At 38.1% G+C, this 16,915-nt stretch overlaps 1 protein-coding gene across 1 annotated transcript in view; it reads left to right on the forward strand.

The window, feature by feature from the left end:
• The first annotated feature begins 29 nt into the window (after nt 1–29).
• LOC124086092 (large ribosomal subunit protein uL18-like) overlaps nt 30–16,915 on the forward strand; it is a 32,272-nt gene continuing 15,386 nt past the window's right edge. Inside the window, exon 1 of the mRNA XM_058576224.1 lies at nt 30–325. Coding sequence (XP_058432207.1) covers nt 30–325 — 296 coding nt within the window. The remainder of the gene's footprint in view (nt 326–16,915) is intronic.

A 16,915-nucleotide genomic window follows, 5' to 3' on the forward strand; every position in this document is an offset into this window, starting at 1 on the left:
CGGCCCCGCCCCTTCGCCGCTCAGCTCCAATGGGGGCCGCGCGGCGCCGAGGAGGCGGGGCCGGCCGCTGGCGGAATCCCGCTCTGCGCCGAGGCGCTCGGCAGAGGGCGCCGCTCGGTCCTCAGGCCCTCGCCGGCCGCGCCGAGGCCCTCGGGAGCAGCTCCCGGACGAGGCCAGCCGTCCCCAGTGGCCCCAGGACCTGGGCGTCGTCCGCCTACTCTCTCCAGCCTCGTGGGGAACCTTGGCCGCCGCCGGTGGATCACTCCTGCTCCCAAGTGAGCCGCTCTGGGCGGCTGCGGGGTCACAGAAGGCGAACCCGAGGCGCGTGAGCAACTGATAGAAAACAGACAAACTGCAGCCCCGGAGTCGCGGGCGCGCGGGGCTGGGGGAGGGGGGCTGAGGGGGGGCGCGCGGGGCTGGGGGAGGGGGCTGAGGGGGGGCCCGGGGCTGAGGGGGGCGCGCGGGGTGGGGGAGGGGGCGCGGGGGTGGGGGAGGGCGCGCGGGAGCGGCTGCCGGCGCCTGCGCCTTGTCTATCATTTTAAATCCCTGACATTGAGGTTAGGTTCGTTGTCCTTTAGGATTTTAAACTACTGGGGCTGCTGCGGGGATCGCTGTGACTGAGTAACACCCACTTTGCCAGGGGTCTCTCTGCTACTTTGGGCGCCCAGTAAGCTTAGAAATATCTGTCCAAGTTCATTTTAGATTTGCCTTAAAGTGATTAGCACATGGTTGATTGTTCTAGATAGTGTTAGACGTCACATTAGGACACATCTCAAAGCATTAGGACAAAAGAGTTTTAAAACCATTGTTTTGTGTCTCAGCTACCAGTAAGATTTTCACTACTCCATTTTGCCTGAGGAGAATCTTCCAAGAAATATGATTTTGGTGGTTTAAAGCTGCGGCTGTCAAAGTATGGACACCAGCTCAAGCACAGGGACACCAGGAGGGAATTTGTTTGAAATGCAGATTCTCAGCTTCTACCTCAAACCTGCTCAGTGGGAAATTCAGGGCCTCATCTCAGCAATCTGTGTGCAGCAAATGCTCCAGAAGATTCTGGTGCTTTAATTATTTAACTATTGCAGAACCATAGTGGCAACAGGGATGATGAGGGTAAAATCCTTTTCACCAAAATAATCTTGGCAAAATCATGTACAGAACAAACATTTCCTTGTTGGCTAACTGCAAGGTAAGCCTTAGTTATTCTTAATGCCATCAGTGACATACTTAGGAATATGTACTGCTAAAATGGGAAATCGTTTAATTCTTCATTATCAGGTTTCATTACTATATTGCCATTCAATAAGCTAGAGAACTTCATTTGAATTTGACTAGTTATATTCTTACTTTTGTTCACCACTTTGTTATATTCACCACTTTGTCCAGTAGTGGCCAGCTGGACTGTTGTCACATATCCTTTCCATGGTGCCCTCAGCCTTAGACTGCAGAAGCAGTGACATCATCAGTATTAGCTAATTAGTTAGCTTGTCTGACCAGCATCCTAAGGAGCAATTGCCCTGATGTACATGTAAGAAAGTAGCTTTCTACAGGTAGCACCAACTAGCTCTGGTTTCCATTGTGCGTAAGAGGAAGCCCAGGTCCTTTAAGATAATGCGTATGTGGACTTTCCGGTCCAGGCTTGCTCTCAGTGTTTCCTTAACTTGGCAAGGTTTTTGGGAACAGAAAGGGGGCATTCAGGGCTGGGGCTGTGGCTCAGTGGCAGTGCACTTGCCTAGCATGTGTGAGGCACTGGGTTTGATCCTTAGCTCCACATACAAAAATAAATAAAATAAAGGCATGCTGTCCATCTATAGCTACAAAAATAAAAAAAAAATAAAGGGGGCATTCAGGGACATGGAGTTTTACTGTTCTCCTTTTCTTTAGCGATGATACACTGGATAAGCTATTATACAGATCACCATGGAAATAATGATACAATATTCTCATTAAAAATTAGGAGAAGACTCATATGTCTAGAAATTGTAATAAGGGGATTGAATCTCTCTATAATGAATAAAATTATAAATCTGCATCTTAAAACTTCATTTGGCATTAATATGACAATATAATATGCAAAGCGAATTTGAAGACAATTATCGTATCTATAAATCATTAATATTTGGGGCAGATAATCAGAAAATAATTAAACAATATTATTTATATCTTTTTTTCTTTTTAATATCAGCTTTGGAGGGATTCTTGGACATGGAGTATCAATGCTGTTGCCACATAAGAGCGTCCACTGGGTGTTTTGAAAATCTCTATTATAATGGAGTGGATATCATTGATTTGTCCAAGAAACACAAACCAGAGATAACTCTTCATGGTAAGAAAGTCCTAATGTTTGGTTAACAGAGAAGAGAGATTCAATTTGTTTCATTGATTCAGTTTTAAAATATACTTCTTCTAAAGGTACAAATCATACATAATTTTGTTTATGTTTGGTATAATTTTTTGTTTATGTTTGATATAATTTTTATGTGTGAATTTAATATTTATGTGTGAAATGGATGCATGTTGCAAAATCACGAAGTATCATCATATAACAGCTTTTAATAGACTTTTTGTGGTGATAAGAACACTCAACATGAGTATACTTTCTTAAAAAAATTGTGAGTGTGCAGTAACATTAACTAGGCCCAATGTTGTAAAGCAGATCTCTAGAACTTATTTATCTTTAGTAACTGAAATTTACTAGTACATGAAATGAGTTACATGGCAACCCTCCATTTTTTTTTTTTTTTTTTTTTTGCTCTCAGGCCCTAGTAACTACCATTCTGTTCTCTGCTTCTATGAGTTTGACTGCTTTAGATACCCGATCTAAGTGAAATCATGCAATATTTGTCATTCTGCAAATGGCTTAATTCACTTAGCGTATGGTTCCCCTGGTTCGTCTATGTTTCTGCAGATAGCAGGATTTCCTTTTTAAAGGTTGAATGATATTCCATTGTGTGTGTATGTATGTGTGCATTTTATATCCACTAATCCACCAATGGATGTTTATATTGTTTATGCATTTTGGCTATTGTGAAAAACAGTACAATAAATGTGGGAGTGAAGTCTTTTGAGATCCTTATTTCCCAACAGAGTCCAACTATGTTCTTTCAGTTGTGAATATACAGTTTTCCCCACACCATTTGTTGAAAGGACAATCCTTTCCCTATTGTACATTCTGGCACTCCTGTGGAACATCTGTTGTCTGCATATTTGTGGATTTATTTCTGGTATTCTGTTTCTTTGGTCGATATTTCTATTTTTATCCCAGTAAACTTTATAATATATTTTGGAAAAAAGACATATGATGCTTCTTGCTCTCCTTGTCAAGACTGCTTTGGATATACGGGATTCTCTGTTCTGGATGAAATTTAAGGTTGGTTTCTATTTGAATAAAAAATGCCATTAGGAATGGATTAAGTCTGTATATTACTTTGGATTGAATTGCCATTTTAACAGTATTGTTATAATACCCATGAACATGACATGTATTTCTGTCTTATTTCTTTTATCTATGTTTTGGAGTTTTCTGTATACTTCAAGTTTTTTTTTTTTTAACCTCGTTAGTTAATTTATCTTCAGTATTTTATTCTTTTTAATGCTACTGTAAATGAGAGTGCTTTCTTAATTTCTCTGTCAGCTTTCTGTTATTGTGACAATACACCTGTGATAATCCATTTATAAGGAGGAAAGGTTTATTTTGGCTCATAGTTTCACAGGTTTCAGTCTCTGGTCACTGGACCCTGCAGAATATATTGTGCAGCATGGTATGGCACAGGAAACCTGTTTGCCTCGTGGTAGCTAAGAGGCAGAAAAGAGGGGGCCAGGGTCCCAGTATCTCTTTCAAGGACATACCCCCAGTAAATCAGCTTTCTTCTATTAGACCCAATTTTCCAAAGGTTCTACCTCTAGTCAGTAGTACCACAGGCTGAGAACCAGGCTTCTAATACATGAGCTTTTGAGGGCTAGGGGTGGAATGCTATAGGTTGGATTTGGAATGTTCCCCAAATATGTTAAATATGTTAAAGGCTTGATCCCCATCCTGTGGCACTATTGGAAGGCAGTGGAATCTTCAGGAGGTATGGTTTATTGAAAGTAAGATAGGTCACTGGGGGTACATTAAGGTGGCATTGGGACTCCAGCATCCTCTCTGTCTTTGCTTCCCAGCTGCCATCAGGTGAACAGATCTTCATCATGTGCTTCAACCATGACGTACTTTCTCACTATAGGCCCAAAACAACAGAGCCAAGCAACCACAGACTGAAACCTCTGCAACTGTGAGCCAAAATAAATCATTCTTTCTTATGAGTTGATTTCCTCTGGTATTTTGTCACAGTGTCAGAAAGCTGACTAATGCAATTTCCTTAGAAACACAACAGAATTTTGTGTTGATTTTTTTTATCCTGCAACTTTACTAATTTTTTTCATTAATTCCAATTTTTAAAATATTAGTGTTTTTCGTTTCTAAAATGTCATTTGTAAAAGAAATAATTTTACTTCTTCCTTTCCAATTTGGATGCATTTTATTTCTTTATCTTGCCTAATTGCTGACTTTGTTTTTATTAAGATGTTGACTACAAATAGTAAGAGTGGGCAGCTTGCTTTATTCTTTTTTTCCAGTTTCCAAAATTTTATTATTTTTATTATCAATTATGTCAGTAATTTGTTTACTCTTATTACACTAATTAAAAAAAAAAAAAAAAAAAAGCCCAGGCAGCAGAGCAATTTACTAGCACCATCATCGAGAAAACTGCAAATCTATCTATGTCACAGAACAAGAGGACACTTAAGATCAACCCAAGAAAACAGCTTTAAGTGTCCACAGGAGTACCCACATCTACTTGTTACTACAGGACTTCACAGTCCCCTTTTAATTGTCCAACTCTTCACCAGATGTTTTTTTATAGTCTGAAAATATGAAATCACTAAAGTGAGGTTTCCCCTTCAGAATATTGTTGAAAACAGATTAAACATGGAGATATCACAGATCCCTGTTCTTAAATGTTAAATATATTTTATATTAGTACATAGAATATTCTTTATTCTTAGATATATTTTGTTATGTTCTAAAGACCTCTTGTTCCCCCCTTTTTGATAATAAGGTCTTCTGAGACCTTTCCTTTATAGTCATTTGGTTCTATTGCCTTTTTTGGGGGTGGGGGGGAGTGGATACTGGGGATTTAACTCAGGAGCACTTAACTTGAGCCACATCCCCAGCCCTATTTTGTATTTTTTAATTTATAGAGAGGGTCTCACTGAGTTGCTTAGTGCCTTGCTTTTGCTGAGGCTGGCTTTGAACTTGCCATCAGTCTCCAGAGCCACTGGGATTACCAGCATGTGCCACTACACCTGGTTGTTTCTATTGCTTTTAGCCTCTCTTAATACTCCAGTGGCAAACTGTTTTATTTTGTACCCATGCAAATAACCTTTTTATATAGTTGGGATGGGGAAGTGTGGTCATAATTTGTCATCAGATAGTTTTGATAGGTTCTTTCCTTTCTTGAGTTGAAACTTTCACTTCTATTAAAACACCTTCTTGCCTCCATGTCACCTCTGACTGGTTTTGCCTTGGAAATTGCCAAAGTCAACCTTAAAATCCTGCAGGCAAGCCAAGAACGTGGCCAAGGAGTTTTAGGGGTAGCTCATCTCATCATTAAGTTGCTGCCATAGGTGAAGTACAAAAACCCTCTCCTCCTTGCTTGTGCCTTCCTGGCAACAGGAGCTAGCCATATCTCACCAGATGCCTGCACCATCCTGGGGATTGGGAAGCAGAAGTGCAAGAAATCCACAGTAACCTGGTGCTGCTGCCAACAAACCAGGACTGGTATCTGCAGCACTGCCCCCTAGGGGCTGGGGAAAACTCCCTTTATTTGTTCTTGATCTTCAAGGAAAAACTTTTTATTTTTTCACCGTTGAACATATTAGCTTCCATAGATGGCTTTTATAATGTGGAGGTAATATCCTTTTATTCTTAGTTGTTGGAGTTTTTATCATGAAATGGTGCTGAATTTTCTCAGATTCCTTCTCTGCATCTATTAGGATAATCAAGTGATTTTTAGTCCTTTGTTCTGTTTATTTAGTTAATCACATGAATTGATTTTCATATATTGACCCACTCTTGTATCCCAAGAATAAATCCCAATTGTGTTGTTGAATTCAGTTCTCTGGTATTTTGATATTGATTTTTGCTTCTATGTTCATCACAAATATTGTTTTATGGTTTTGCTTTTTAAATCTTCTTTAATTTTGATAATCTCAGAATCTGAGTTTGGAAATGTTCTCTTCTATTTTTTAGAAGAGTTTGAGAAGGATTGGCTTCAATTCTTTAAATATTTTTAAATTTTTAAAATATTCTTGTTTTAATATTCATTTTTTAGTTGTACATGGACACAATAGCTTTATTTTATTTATTTATTTTTATGTGGGGCTGAGGATTGAACCCAAGTCCTTGCAGATGCTAGGCGAGCGCTCTACTGCTGAGCCACAATCCCAGCCCCAAATTCTTTAAATATTCTTTAGTAGGAGATTTTTGGTCACCAATTCAGCATTTTTAGTATTCCAGTTACAAGTCTATTAAGATTGTCTTTTTCTTCATCACGTGATATTAATAGGTTATATCTTTGTGAGAATTTATACATTTCTTCTATGCTCTCCAATTGGTTGGCATTCAGTTGGTCTTATCAGTCTCTTAGGATCCTTTTTATTTGTGTGTCATCAGTTGTAATATCTTTTCTTTCATATCTGATTTTATTTATTTCAATCTCCTTTTGCTCGTGTGTGGCTAAAACTTTGTGAATTTCCTCAATTTTTCCAAAAATTCAACTCAATTTTATTAATTTTTTTCTTCTCTATTTCATTACATTCTCTTCTAATCTTATGATTTTCTTTCTTTGATGAAGTGGTTTGGCTTTGTTCCTTTGTCTAGATCTTTGAGGTATAAAGTTAGGTTTTTGTTTCAGATCTTCCTTTATCTTCAAAGTGGGCACATATTGTTATGCTCTATTCCATAAGTTTTGGCACAGAGTGTTCTCATTTTCATTTGTCCCATGATATTTTCTAATTCCCCTAAATGTCTTCTTTGACGCACCAGCACCAGATTGTTCCAGAGAGTGTTGTTTACAGCCAGGAGTGGCAGCATGTCTTTTAATTCTAGTTCCTCGGAGGCTGAGCCAGGAGGATCAGAAGATCAAGGTCAGCTTGGGAAACTTAGCAAGGCCCTGTCTCAAAATTAAAATTAAAAAAAAAAAGTTCTGGGGATGTAGCTTAGTAGTGAAGTGTTTGCCTTACATAGATGGTGCCTTGAATTCTAACAATAGCACCAAAATAAATAAATAAATAAATAAATAAACAAACAAATAGAAAAAAAGCATATTGTTTAATTTTTACATATTTGTGAATTTTTCAGTCTTCCTTCACCTATTGAATTCCAGGTTCCATGGTGATCAGAAAAGAACTTTTGTGAGTTCAGTCTTTTTAAATTGGTTATGACTTGTTTTATGACCTAGGATGTGATCTACCTTGGAGAAAGTTTCATGTGTGCTTGAGAAGAATGTTTTCTTCTGCTCTTGAGTAGAATGTTCTGTTTATATCTATTTGGTCTACCTTGTTGTTCAACTGATGTTTCTTTATTGATTTTCTATGTGGATGTTCTATTCTTTATTGGAAGTTGGGCATTGAAGTATCCTACTTTCATTGAATTGCTTCAGTTCTGCAATGTTTGCTTTATATATTTAGGTTCTCTGATGTTAGTACATTTGTTTTTATAATTATAGTATTTTTCTGGTGGATTGATCCTTTTATTATCCTTTGATGTTATTAAAATTTTGTCTCTTGTAATAGTTTTTGACTCAAAATTCATTTTTTTCTGACATGTTTAGCCATCCTTGCTGTATTTTGATTATAATTTGCATGGACTATTTTGTTGAATTACTTAACTCAGTCTGTATCTGTCCTTATATGTAAACCTGAATCTCTTGTAGACAACACATAGGTGAATGGATTTTTCATCTGTTCAACCACTCCTGTGTCTTTTGGTTGAGGAATTTAATTTATTCATAGTAAAGTAATCATTAATGAGGAAGTTGAATATTTTTGCTACAACATTTCTGACTCCAAACATGTGTGGTATTTTTCCTTCTGATGCCAAATTTATGTTGCCTTTTCTAACACCATGTCTCCAACTCTTGGACACCAGTTGTGTGTCCTACAATTCAGAGCAATTCTGGTACTCAGTACCCTGAATTAGTGTCATACTCCACACTCTTAAGATGACATTTGCAAGTATCAGGTCTCTGGGTTACCCACACTTTTGTCAAGAGTTGCCTACAGAGTTATCACAATACTCCCAGGTCAGGTTCACTAATTTGCTACAATAGCTTACAGAACTCTTGAAAACCCTTTACTTGCTATAACCAGCTTATTTTAAAAGCTACTAATAAGTAGCCAAATGAGGTACATAGGACAAATTAGGGAAGAGTCCTAAACATCATGGTTTGGGACATACCACACTCCTAACACATGGATGCTTGCATGTTCTCCAAACCCTTTTGTTTAGTGATTTTTATGAATATTTTGTGACACAGGTAGATAGAGTAAGTCATTAGCCCTTGGTGATTAAGTTCAATCTTCATCCTTTCTTGCCTTCTGGGACTTGTAATGCAGTGGAAATTTCCATGCCTCTAATGATTCTTTGGTCTTTCTGGCAACAGCTCCCATTTAAAAAGTACATAGAGGTAGCATTCAGTCATCAGTCTTCTCTTGAGCATACAGAAGGCACTTAGACCTCTGGAGATTTAGAGTTATGGGAGCTATGTGTCAGGAATCAGGTACAAATACCAAATGTTTATTTTTTGTTGTACCACAGAAATACATTACTAGCATTTTGTTAAAGGTTTGCTGCCAATCTTATAAATCTTTTGTTCCTGTGTTTTTATACTGTTTTCTTTTATATTTTGTTGATTTTTATAGTGATATGCTTTGATTTATTTCTTTATATTACATATCTTCGTTGTGATTACAATCAAACTTACCTAAAACATTGTATAGTTATAACAGTCTGTTTCAAGATAATAATAACCTCAATTGCATATAAAAACTACATTATTGCTGGGCACGGTGGCGCATGCCTGTAATTGTAGCAACTCAGGAGGCTGAGGCAGGAGGATCATGAGTTCAGAGCCAACCTCAGCAAAAAGCAAGGTGCTAAGCAACTCAGTGAGACCTTCTCTCTAATTAATATACAGAAAAGGGCTGGAGATGTGGCTCAGTGGTTGAGTGCCCCTGAGTTCAATCCCCCCAAAAAACAAACAAAACAAAAAAACTGCATTATTAACCCTCTCCATGGAACTTTATATTATTAACATCACAATTTACATCATTTTGTATTGGGTAACCATACACATATTTTATATAATTGTTTTAAAAATTTTGTCTTTAACTTTTATACTAGCATTGAAAAGCAATTTCCACAGTGCTGTCACAGTGTTACATTATTCTGTATTTTTCTATACATTTACCTCTAACAGCAAGTTTTATACTTATGTATGCATTGATAGTGTTAGTTAGCTTTGGTTTATTTCAACTTGAAGAATTCTCTTTAATGTTTCTTGTAAGACTGGTCTCTTTATGTCCTCTTCAATTTTAAAGGACAATTTTGTCAGGTATTATATTCTTGGTTGGCAGTTTTACCTTTCTGCATTTGGAAAATATTCCACTGCCTTTTTGTCTGCAAAATTTCTGCTGAAAAATTCATTGACTGTGTCAGGGAAGTTCCCCATTATGTAATGTGATCTGTCACTTTTCCCTGGCTGCTCTCACAGTTCTCTTTATGTCTGATATTTCACAATTTAATTATAGTGTCTCTCACTATGGAATTCTTTGGGTTCTTCTTTTTTGGATTGCCTAAATATAGATATTTCTTCCTTTTTTTTGTTTTTCAAATTTCAGTAGTTTTTCCCCATTATTTCTTTGAGTAAGCTTTTGGCTCTGTCTTTTCTTTCTTGGACATTCATAATTATTTATACTGGTCTATTCAATAGTGTCCTATAAGTTACCAAGTTTCTTCATTTTTTTTTTTTCACTTTTTGTTTTCTTTTTATGCCATTAAGTGGCTAATTTCAAATGATTTATCTTTAAATTCAGTGATTCTTCTGCTTGATCTAGTATATTTTGATATAGACTGATTTCTCTATTGAATTTTTCATTTTAGGTACTGTTTTCTTTATGGTCAAGACTTCTTTTGGCTCTTTTTATGTATCTGCTAAATTTTTCATTTTGTTCATGCTTTTTTCTCCCAAGTTTATTTTGAGTACTTTGCCAGGTAATTCATATATTACATGTTAGTAAAATTGGGGTCTAAAAGTCTCATCTTATTCCTTTTGGAGAGGCATGTTTTTCTATTTGTTCATTTTCCTTGTCTCTTAGTGTTAGTACCTGCACATTAGAAACAAAAAAACAACCACCTTTTCCAGTCTTTATGAACAGGATTTGTATAGAATAAAAATTCTATGGGAATTTTTCAATTCTATATGGGAAGCGCTGCCACGTACCTTTCAAACTCTCTGTGTATGTGTCTTGGCTGGATTTAGTTGTGTAAATTCCCAGTTAGGGGATTTGCCTGTTTCTTTTTATCTTTGCTTTCTCTCTCTCTCTCTCCTTCCTTCCTTCCTTCCTTCCTTCCTTCCTTCCTTCTTTTTTTCCTTCTTTCATGAATTCACAGACTTCTGCTGCTTTTGGTTTCTGTCTGTGGTACCATGGGGTTTTCTGATGCGGCAGCACACCAGGATTCCTTTGAGGTCTCAGAGGCACACAGACATCTAGATTATACCAGGTCTCATTCATGCTCTGAAAATGGTGAGATTGAAGCCAGTTATGACTGTTTGGCTTATGTTTCTTTCTTTTCTCTTCATCATAGAGATGAGCCAGGTTCTGGGATTCTCATTGATTAATTTGTGCTGACCAGGAAAGGGGCTGTGGCAGATGACTACAAAATAGTCCAACCTTTGACAATACTCTCAGTGGCCCTGATGCATCTAGAATATGCTCTAAGAGAGGTGAGATAAAAGCCAGTCCCCGAGACAGCCTCTGAAAATGTTGGAACACTGCACACTTGATCCAGCTCTCTCCTCTTCCAGAGAAAAGTTGAGATTTGGTGATTACTTTATTCACTTTATTGAACCACAAAGATAGGCTATATAAGTAATGACATGATAGTTCAAACTGCTACCATTTTCCCCAATGGCTCACAGGTATCTAAAATGTTCCAGGTCTCATCAGTGCACCAAGACAAACGTGACAGAAGCCAGTCTCTCTGGCAGCCCCTGAAAAAATTGGAAACTTATACATATAGTCCAATCCTTTTCTTCCTCAGGAACTGAAATTTGGTGATTTCCACCTTCTTGCTTTTCTGCTCTAGTTGAGGGGCTTAGCAGGTGCTTGCTTCCTAGTCTAAACCTTCATCTTTGTTCTCATGTCTCCTAGAGGTCCACAGCATGCCAGCTTCTTAATTGCTTCAAGATAGGAGGGAAGGAACCAGTCCCGTGGGTAGAAGCCAGTCACTGGAAAATTTGGAATGTTGGATACACAGTCCATCTCTTCCCCTCCCCATGAAGAACCTGGGATTTGGGGGTTTCAGCAGTGCACTCTGTGTTGAGCCTTGGGGAGGGGCTACAGGGCGTACTTGCTTGATAGATGTCCTCCACACTGCTCTTTTTGTTCTCAGGGACTCCCACACAGAGTCCCTTTCCCTTTAAGACTCAGATTCAGGTAAGAAGTGAATCAGACCAGACCGTTGGGGGCAGCCCTCAGAACGTTGGACTTGGACGTACAGTTCAGACCTTTCCTCCCTCCCCTGGAAGAAGCTGGTACTGCAGTTTCATAGTTCTCTGACACTGTGCTGGGAAAGGGGTTGGGTTTCATGGGTTTTGCTACCAGCTTCAATGTGGCTAGTTTCGTGCGTCTTATGAAATAGGGTCTTCATTTCTCATAAAAAGACTTGATCTGTGTTTCTTTGCATCTGTGTGTCCATGAGGGAAGGAAAGGCCAGAACTTACCATAGAATCTCTCTGAGGTCACCTCCCAGTTTCCTTTCTGCTTGGCTTTCTTTGCTTTCCTTCTGCTTTTTCCCTGCAGAACTGCATTTCCTCCCAACACTGTCATGTTCCTGGACTAGTTTGCCTACCTTATTGTATCCAGCATAGTCCAATCTCACTTAGATCTGTCACAGGCTCAGATTCATGAACATTTTATAAATTCTTACCTATCTGACTCAGTAACACATTGTGGGATTCTTTTTTTAACCAGGTATAGTTCTATTTTAATGGCAATTAACATTTCATTATGAAAGTGCACCAGTATTTTCTTCTTTTTCCTACTGGAGGTGGCTATCCTATCTCTAGTTTTTTCCCCACTACAAACATTGGCATTGGCACATGTGGTTTCAGATACTGAGGCTTTTATTTTGATGATAATTTTCAGGAGTGGAATTTCTTAGCCAAAAGGTTTTTCACCACCACACTTTCCTAATACCTTCCTTTACTGCTTATTGGTTGAAAAGCTGAGAGTGAAAGTTTTTCTTTCTTTTATAAACCCAAAATTCTTGACCACCAGCATGCTGAGTTTCCTTGTGAGCTGAACTGTGGGCACTAATTTGGCCAGTGTTTTGCCTGAATTTTGGTTTGTTTAGCATTACAATCTATATGCAATTGTAGCTAGAAGTGTTTACAGTTGTTTTCATGTGGTTAAAGGTTACTATATACACACACACACACACACACACACATATATATATATATATATATATATATACACGTGTATGTATGTGTGTATATATGCACACACATATGTATATAAACATACACACTTATACACGTGAATATATATGTATATACATATATATGTATATATCCTTATTGATTTTTTTGTTAGTCAACACTGTTATAGAACACTGTTTTAATTTCTTTTTTCGGGGGGGTGGGGGTCGTGGTGCTAGAGACTGGGAACCCAGGACCTTGCATATGCCAAGCAAGTGCTCTGTACTGAGCTATACTTCCATCCAGGTTGAATGGCTTTTTAAACTTTTAAAGTGCAATATGTACCATTTTTCCCTTGAAAACAAAGTAAAGGTAAATTTCTCTTGATATTTGATGCTTAAATTTTAAATAGATGAAAAATAATATAGATTACAAGTTTTTTTGTCACAATGTTTAAGTTAGAAGGGTTACATGGAAAGACCACAAGAGATATTTTTTTCTTTTCATTTCACGTTGCTCTGGCTCTAAGATCACAGAATTTCTTCCTGAATTCTATTTCAGAGTTAACTTCATCAAATATGTTTTAAGCATCTAACCTACATCCTCTTGTTTTTGTTTTCAGCTGTTTTTACTCTGTAGAACAGGATCTATGACTTTTGGGGTCACATTAGAAACATGACCCACATAAGACACTTATGAGTCCCCAAAACCAAGTCACTAGTGAGAGATCAAGCAGAAAGGAGAAAGCTGGTTTGAAGATCATTTGCAGGACTTGGACTTATGTGCTCATTTGCATAAGAAATACTAAAATATGATATTTAATTAGATGTAAACTGAGCTTCAGCAGGAAGTAAGACCACATTTTATTTGGAGATTACATCTCCACTGGGCTACAAAATGACTTCTGGCTGGGCACGGTGGTGCTTGCCTATAATCCTAGCAATTTAGGAGTTTGAGGCAGGAGAACGTGAGTTCAAAGCCAGCCTCAGCAAAAGCGAGGTGCTAAGCAACTCGGTGAGACCATGTGTTTAACTAAAAATAATACAAAATAGGGCTGGGATGTGACTCAGTGGTTGAATACCTCTGAGTTCAATCTCCAGCCCTCCCACCCAAAAATAAAAAATAAAAGATAAATGACATCTGTTTCTATCCTTACAAAGCTGTAATCGAGGAGTGGGATAGCTGGGTTAAACAGTGGTTTCATTCCAAATTTTCTAAGGAATCTTTGTACTGCTCTCCAGAGTGGTTGCACCCATTTGCAGTCTCACCAGCAATGTATGAGTGTACCTTTTTCCCCACATTCTCACCAGCACTTATTGTTGCTTGTACTCTTGACAACTGCCATTCCGACTGGAGTGAGATGAAATGTTAGAGTAGTTTTGATTTGCATTTCTCTAGTAACTGAGGTATTGAACATTTTTTTTCATATATTTGTTGATCAACTGTCTTCTGAAAAGTGTCTGTTCAGTTCCTTATCCCATTATTGACTGGGTTATGTATTTTTTTGGTGTTAAGGTTTTTGAGTTCTTTATATATCCTGGAGATTAGTGCTCTGATGTATATGTAAAGATTTTCTCCCACTCTGTAGGCTCTTTCTTCACATAATTGTTTACTTTGCCAAGAAGAAGCTTATTAGTTTGACTCCATACCATTTATCAATTGTTGATTTATATTGTTGTGCTTTTAGGCAAAAAAAACCCACTTCATTCTTCATACGTACCAGAAACATATTCGGGGTTTACAAAAGAGAACTGTCCTTTTTGTGCCTGATTATTAAATACTGTGTTGTTGTTAAAATGTCCTTTGGTCAAAGTTCGTCACATGCCCAACTCAGATTCAAGGTGGAAATGCAGGCTGTGCCTATGTATGGAAAGATCTGCAGTGTCACATCACAAGGGTGTGGAAGGATGGAGGGGAAATGTGTATCTGCCTATGGTCATTGCAAGCAGTTTATATCCTGGTCAGGTATGAAATCAATATCATGTTTTTGTGAGAAGAAAAACATTTTTCTGATAAATAGAAAATTTACCTGTGATAAAAATAATGAGAATCAGTAGCATGAACTACACTTACTGACTTGTGGTTGAAGGTTAGTTGAGACAACTCAACTTGTGGTTGAAGGTTAGTTGAGATAACTCAAGGGAAAAAACAACGATTCGATGTGAATTGATCTTATTCCCACATAAATGGTGAGAACAGACTCCACAGTCTTTGGTCCTGTTGAAATGTTTCTGTTGATTGTTGTCCTCCTTCTTTTCCTATACCATACTAGTGTGAGATGCACATTTTATCATGACTGAATGTAGAAACAGCAATGTGTCTGTCCTTCTTTAGGTGTTTGTCCAGCTATTGTGAACATGGGGGTGAATGTTCCCAGTCCTGGGATACCTTCTCCTTTGACTGCACTCACATGGGCTACGCAGGAGCCACCTGCCATTCCTGTAAGTTACACAACCCACTGCCTCTCCTTTCTGTTCTGATTTCCTGTTCATTATTTTGTGCATATGTGTTTGTGTCTGTGAACCCCTGTACCAGAAGACAAGAAGCAATTGTCGTTTTACAGACTCATTTTCGGCTGTTTTATTTTTCATCAATTTTATTTCCCAGTGATGTTAAAGTAACTTTAAAAATTCATAACATCGAATACAACAGAATAGAGAGAAAAAAAGGCAAAAGAAAATAACCAGCAAAGGTAAAATAAGTGTAGTAAAATAAAATATAGCAGGAAGTTAAAACTAAATAAACTGCATCCAGAACACACAACGGGATATCTTGTTCTCTTCTGAGTACCCATAGAGTTCTCAGTTCTTGTCTTCCAAAGATAATGTGTGGCCAGAATGTCAACATATAATTGAATGAGGAATGCCTCAGAAGTACGAAATGAGGTGCAAATGTGGCCGTACTTCTAGATAATGAGAAAACAGGTAACTTTCAGGTCCTGGCCAGTCTTGCTCTTGTTTGATGGTGAAGGAGATGGAAAGAATTAACACATCTGCAGATTTACCATATGTCTGCCCAATTTTAGTCCTCTGCATTTTTTTTTTTTTTACTGTTCTTGCAACTGTTTTTTTTTTTAATTGCTTTTATTTTAAAAATACATGACAGTGGAATGCATCATTCTCTGCATGTTTTAACTCCTTGAATCCTCAAAACAAGCATAGGAGGTAAGAGTCATTATTACCTACATTTGCACTTGAGGGAGGAAGGAGGCTGAGGAGATTGACATTGACTGACACCTCTGAGCCTGGAGCCAGGGCTGTCAACCATCACCTATCTTCTTTCTCAAGAATTAGTCTCTGTCAGATTTCAAGCTAGCAAAACTTTACTGACTACTAATTATTAGCTTTTAGAAGCATATGATTGAGCCCCTGAAATTCTCATGGTTTTCTGATTATTGACTTTTGTTTCTATTCATTTAGGACTTTTTATTTGTTTGTTTTAATTCGTATGTCACTCCTGATGTTTGGAATCCCATCTCCACAGCACTTCCCCTCTCCCTTGGTTTTTAGAGGAGGAGCATGACATTTCACGACTGCCTCCTTCAGTCCCTTCCTGCTGGGGCAATACCACCATTGTACCTTTAAAAACCCTTTATGAGCCTGGCACATTATGCATACCTGTGGGAGAATGAGACAAGAGGACTTCAAGTTCACGGCCAGCCTTGGCAACTGAACAAGACCCTTAGTGATTTAGTGAGACCCTGTCTCAAAATAAAAATTATAAAGGACTGGGGATATAGCTTAGTGGTGGAATACTTTCTTAGCATGTGCAAGGCCCTGGTTTTAATACCCAGGACTGGGGGGAAAAAACAACTATTCCATGTGAATTAATTTTATTCCCACATAAATGGTGAGACATAATGTAGAGAATGGATTGTCACAAATCTAACTTTGTAGGAACTGAATCCCAGGGAGCTAGTGTGTCAGTTTGGAATGAGACCTCTGGGTTTCCAGATGTTGGAGTTCCACAGAGAAGCAAAAGAAGGTGACTCACCCCCTGCATATCCAGTGATCAGTTCCATTTGTATGTTCATTTATTTTTACTCTGCTAGGTAAGAATTTGCTAAGGAACTTCTCATTTCAAAGGAGCTGGACATCTGATCTCGGAAACCTTGGGTTAAGGATGTGGCCACAGGTGCAGAGTTAGGACTGAGATGGTTTCTTTTTTCTTACAGC

The sequence above is a fragment of the Marmota monax genome, unplaced genomic scaffold (genome assembly GCF_021218885.2).
Source record: "Marmota monax isolate L192 unplaced genomic scaffold, Marmota_monax_Labrador192_F-V1.1 WCK01_AAM20220418_F8-fsc00854, whole genome shotgun sequence".
NCBI classification, from domain to species: domain Eukaryota; kingdom Metazoa; phylum Chordata; class Mammalia; order Rodentia; family Sciuridae; genus Marmota; species Marmota monax.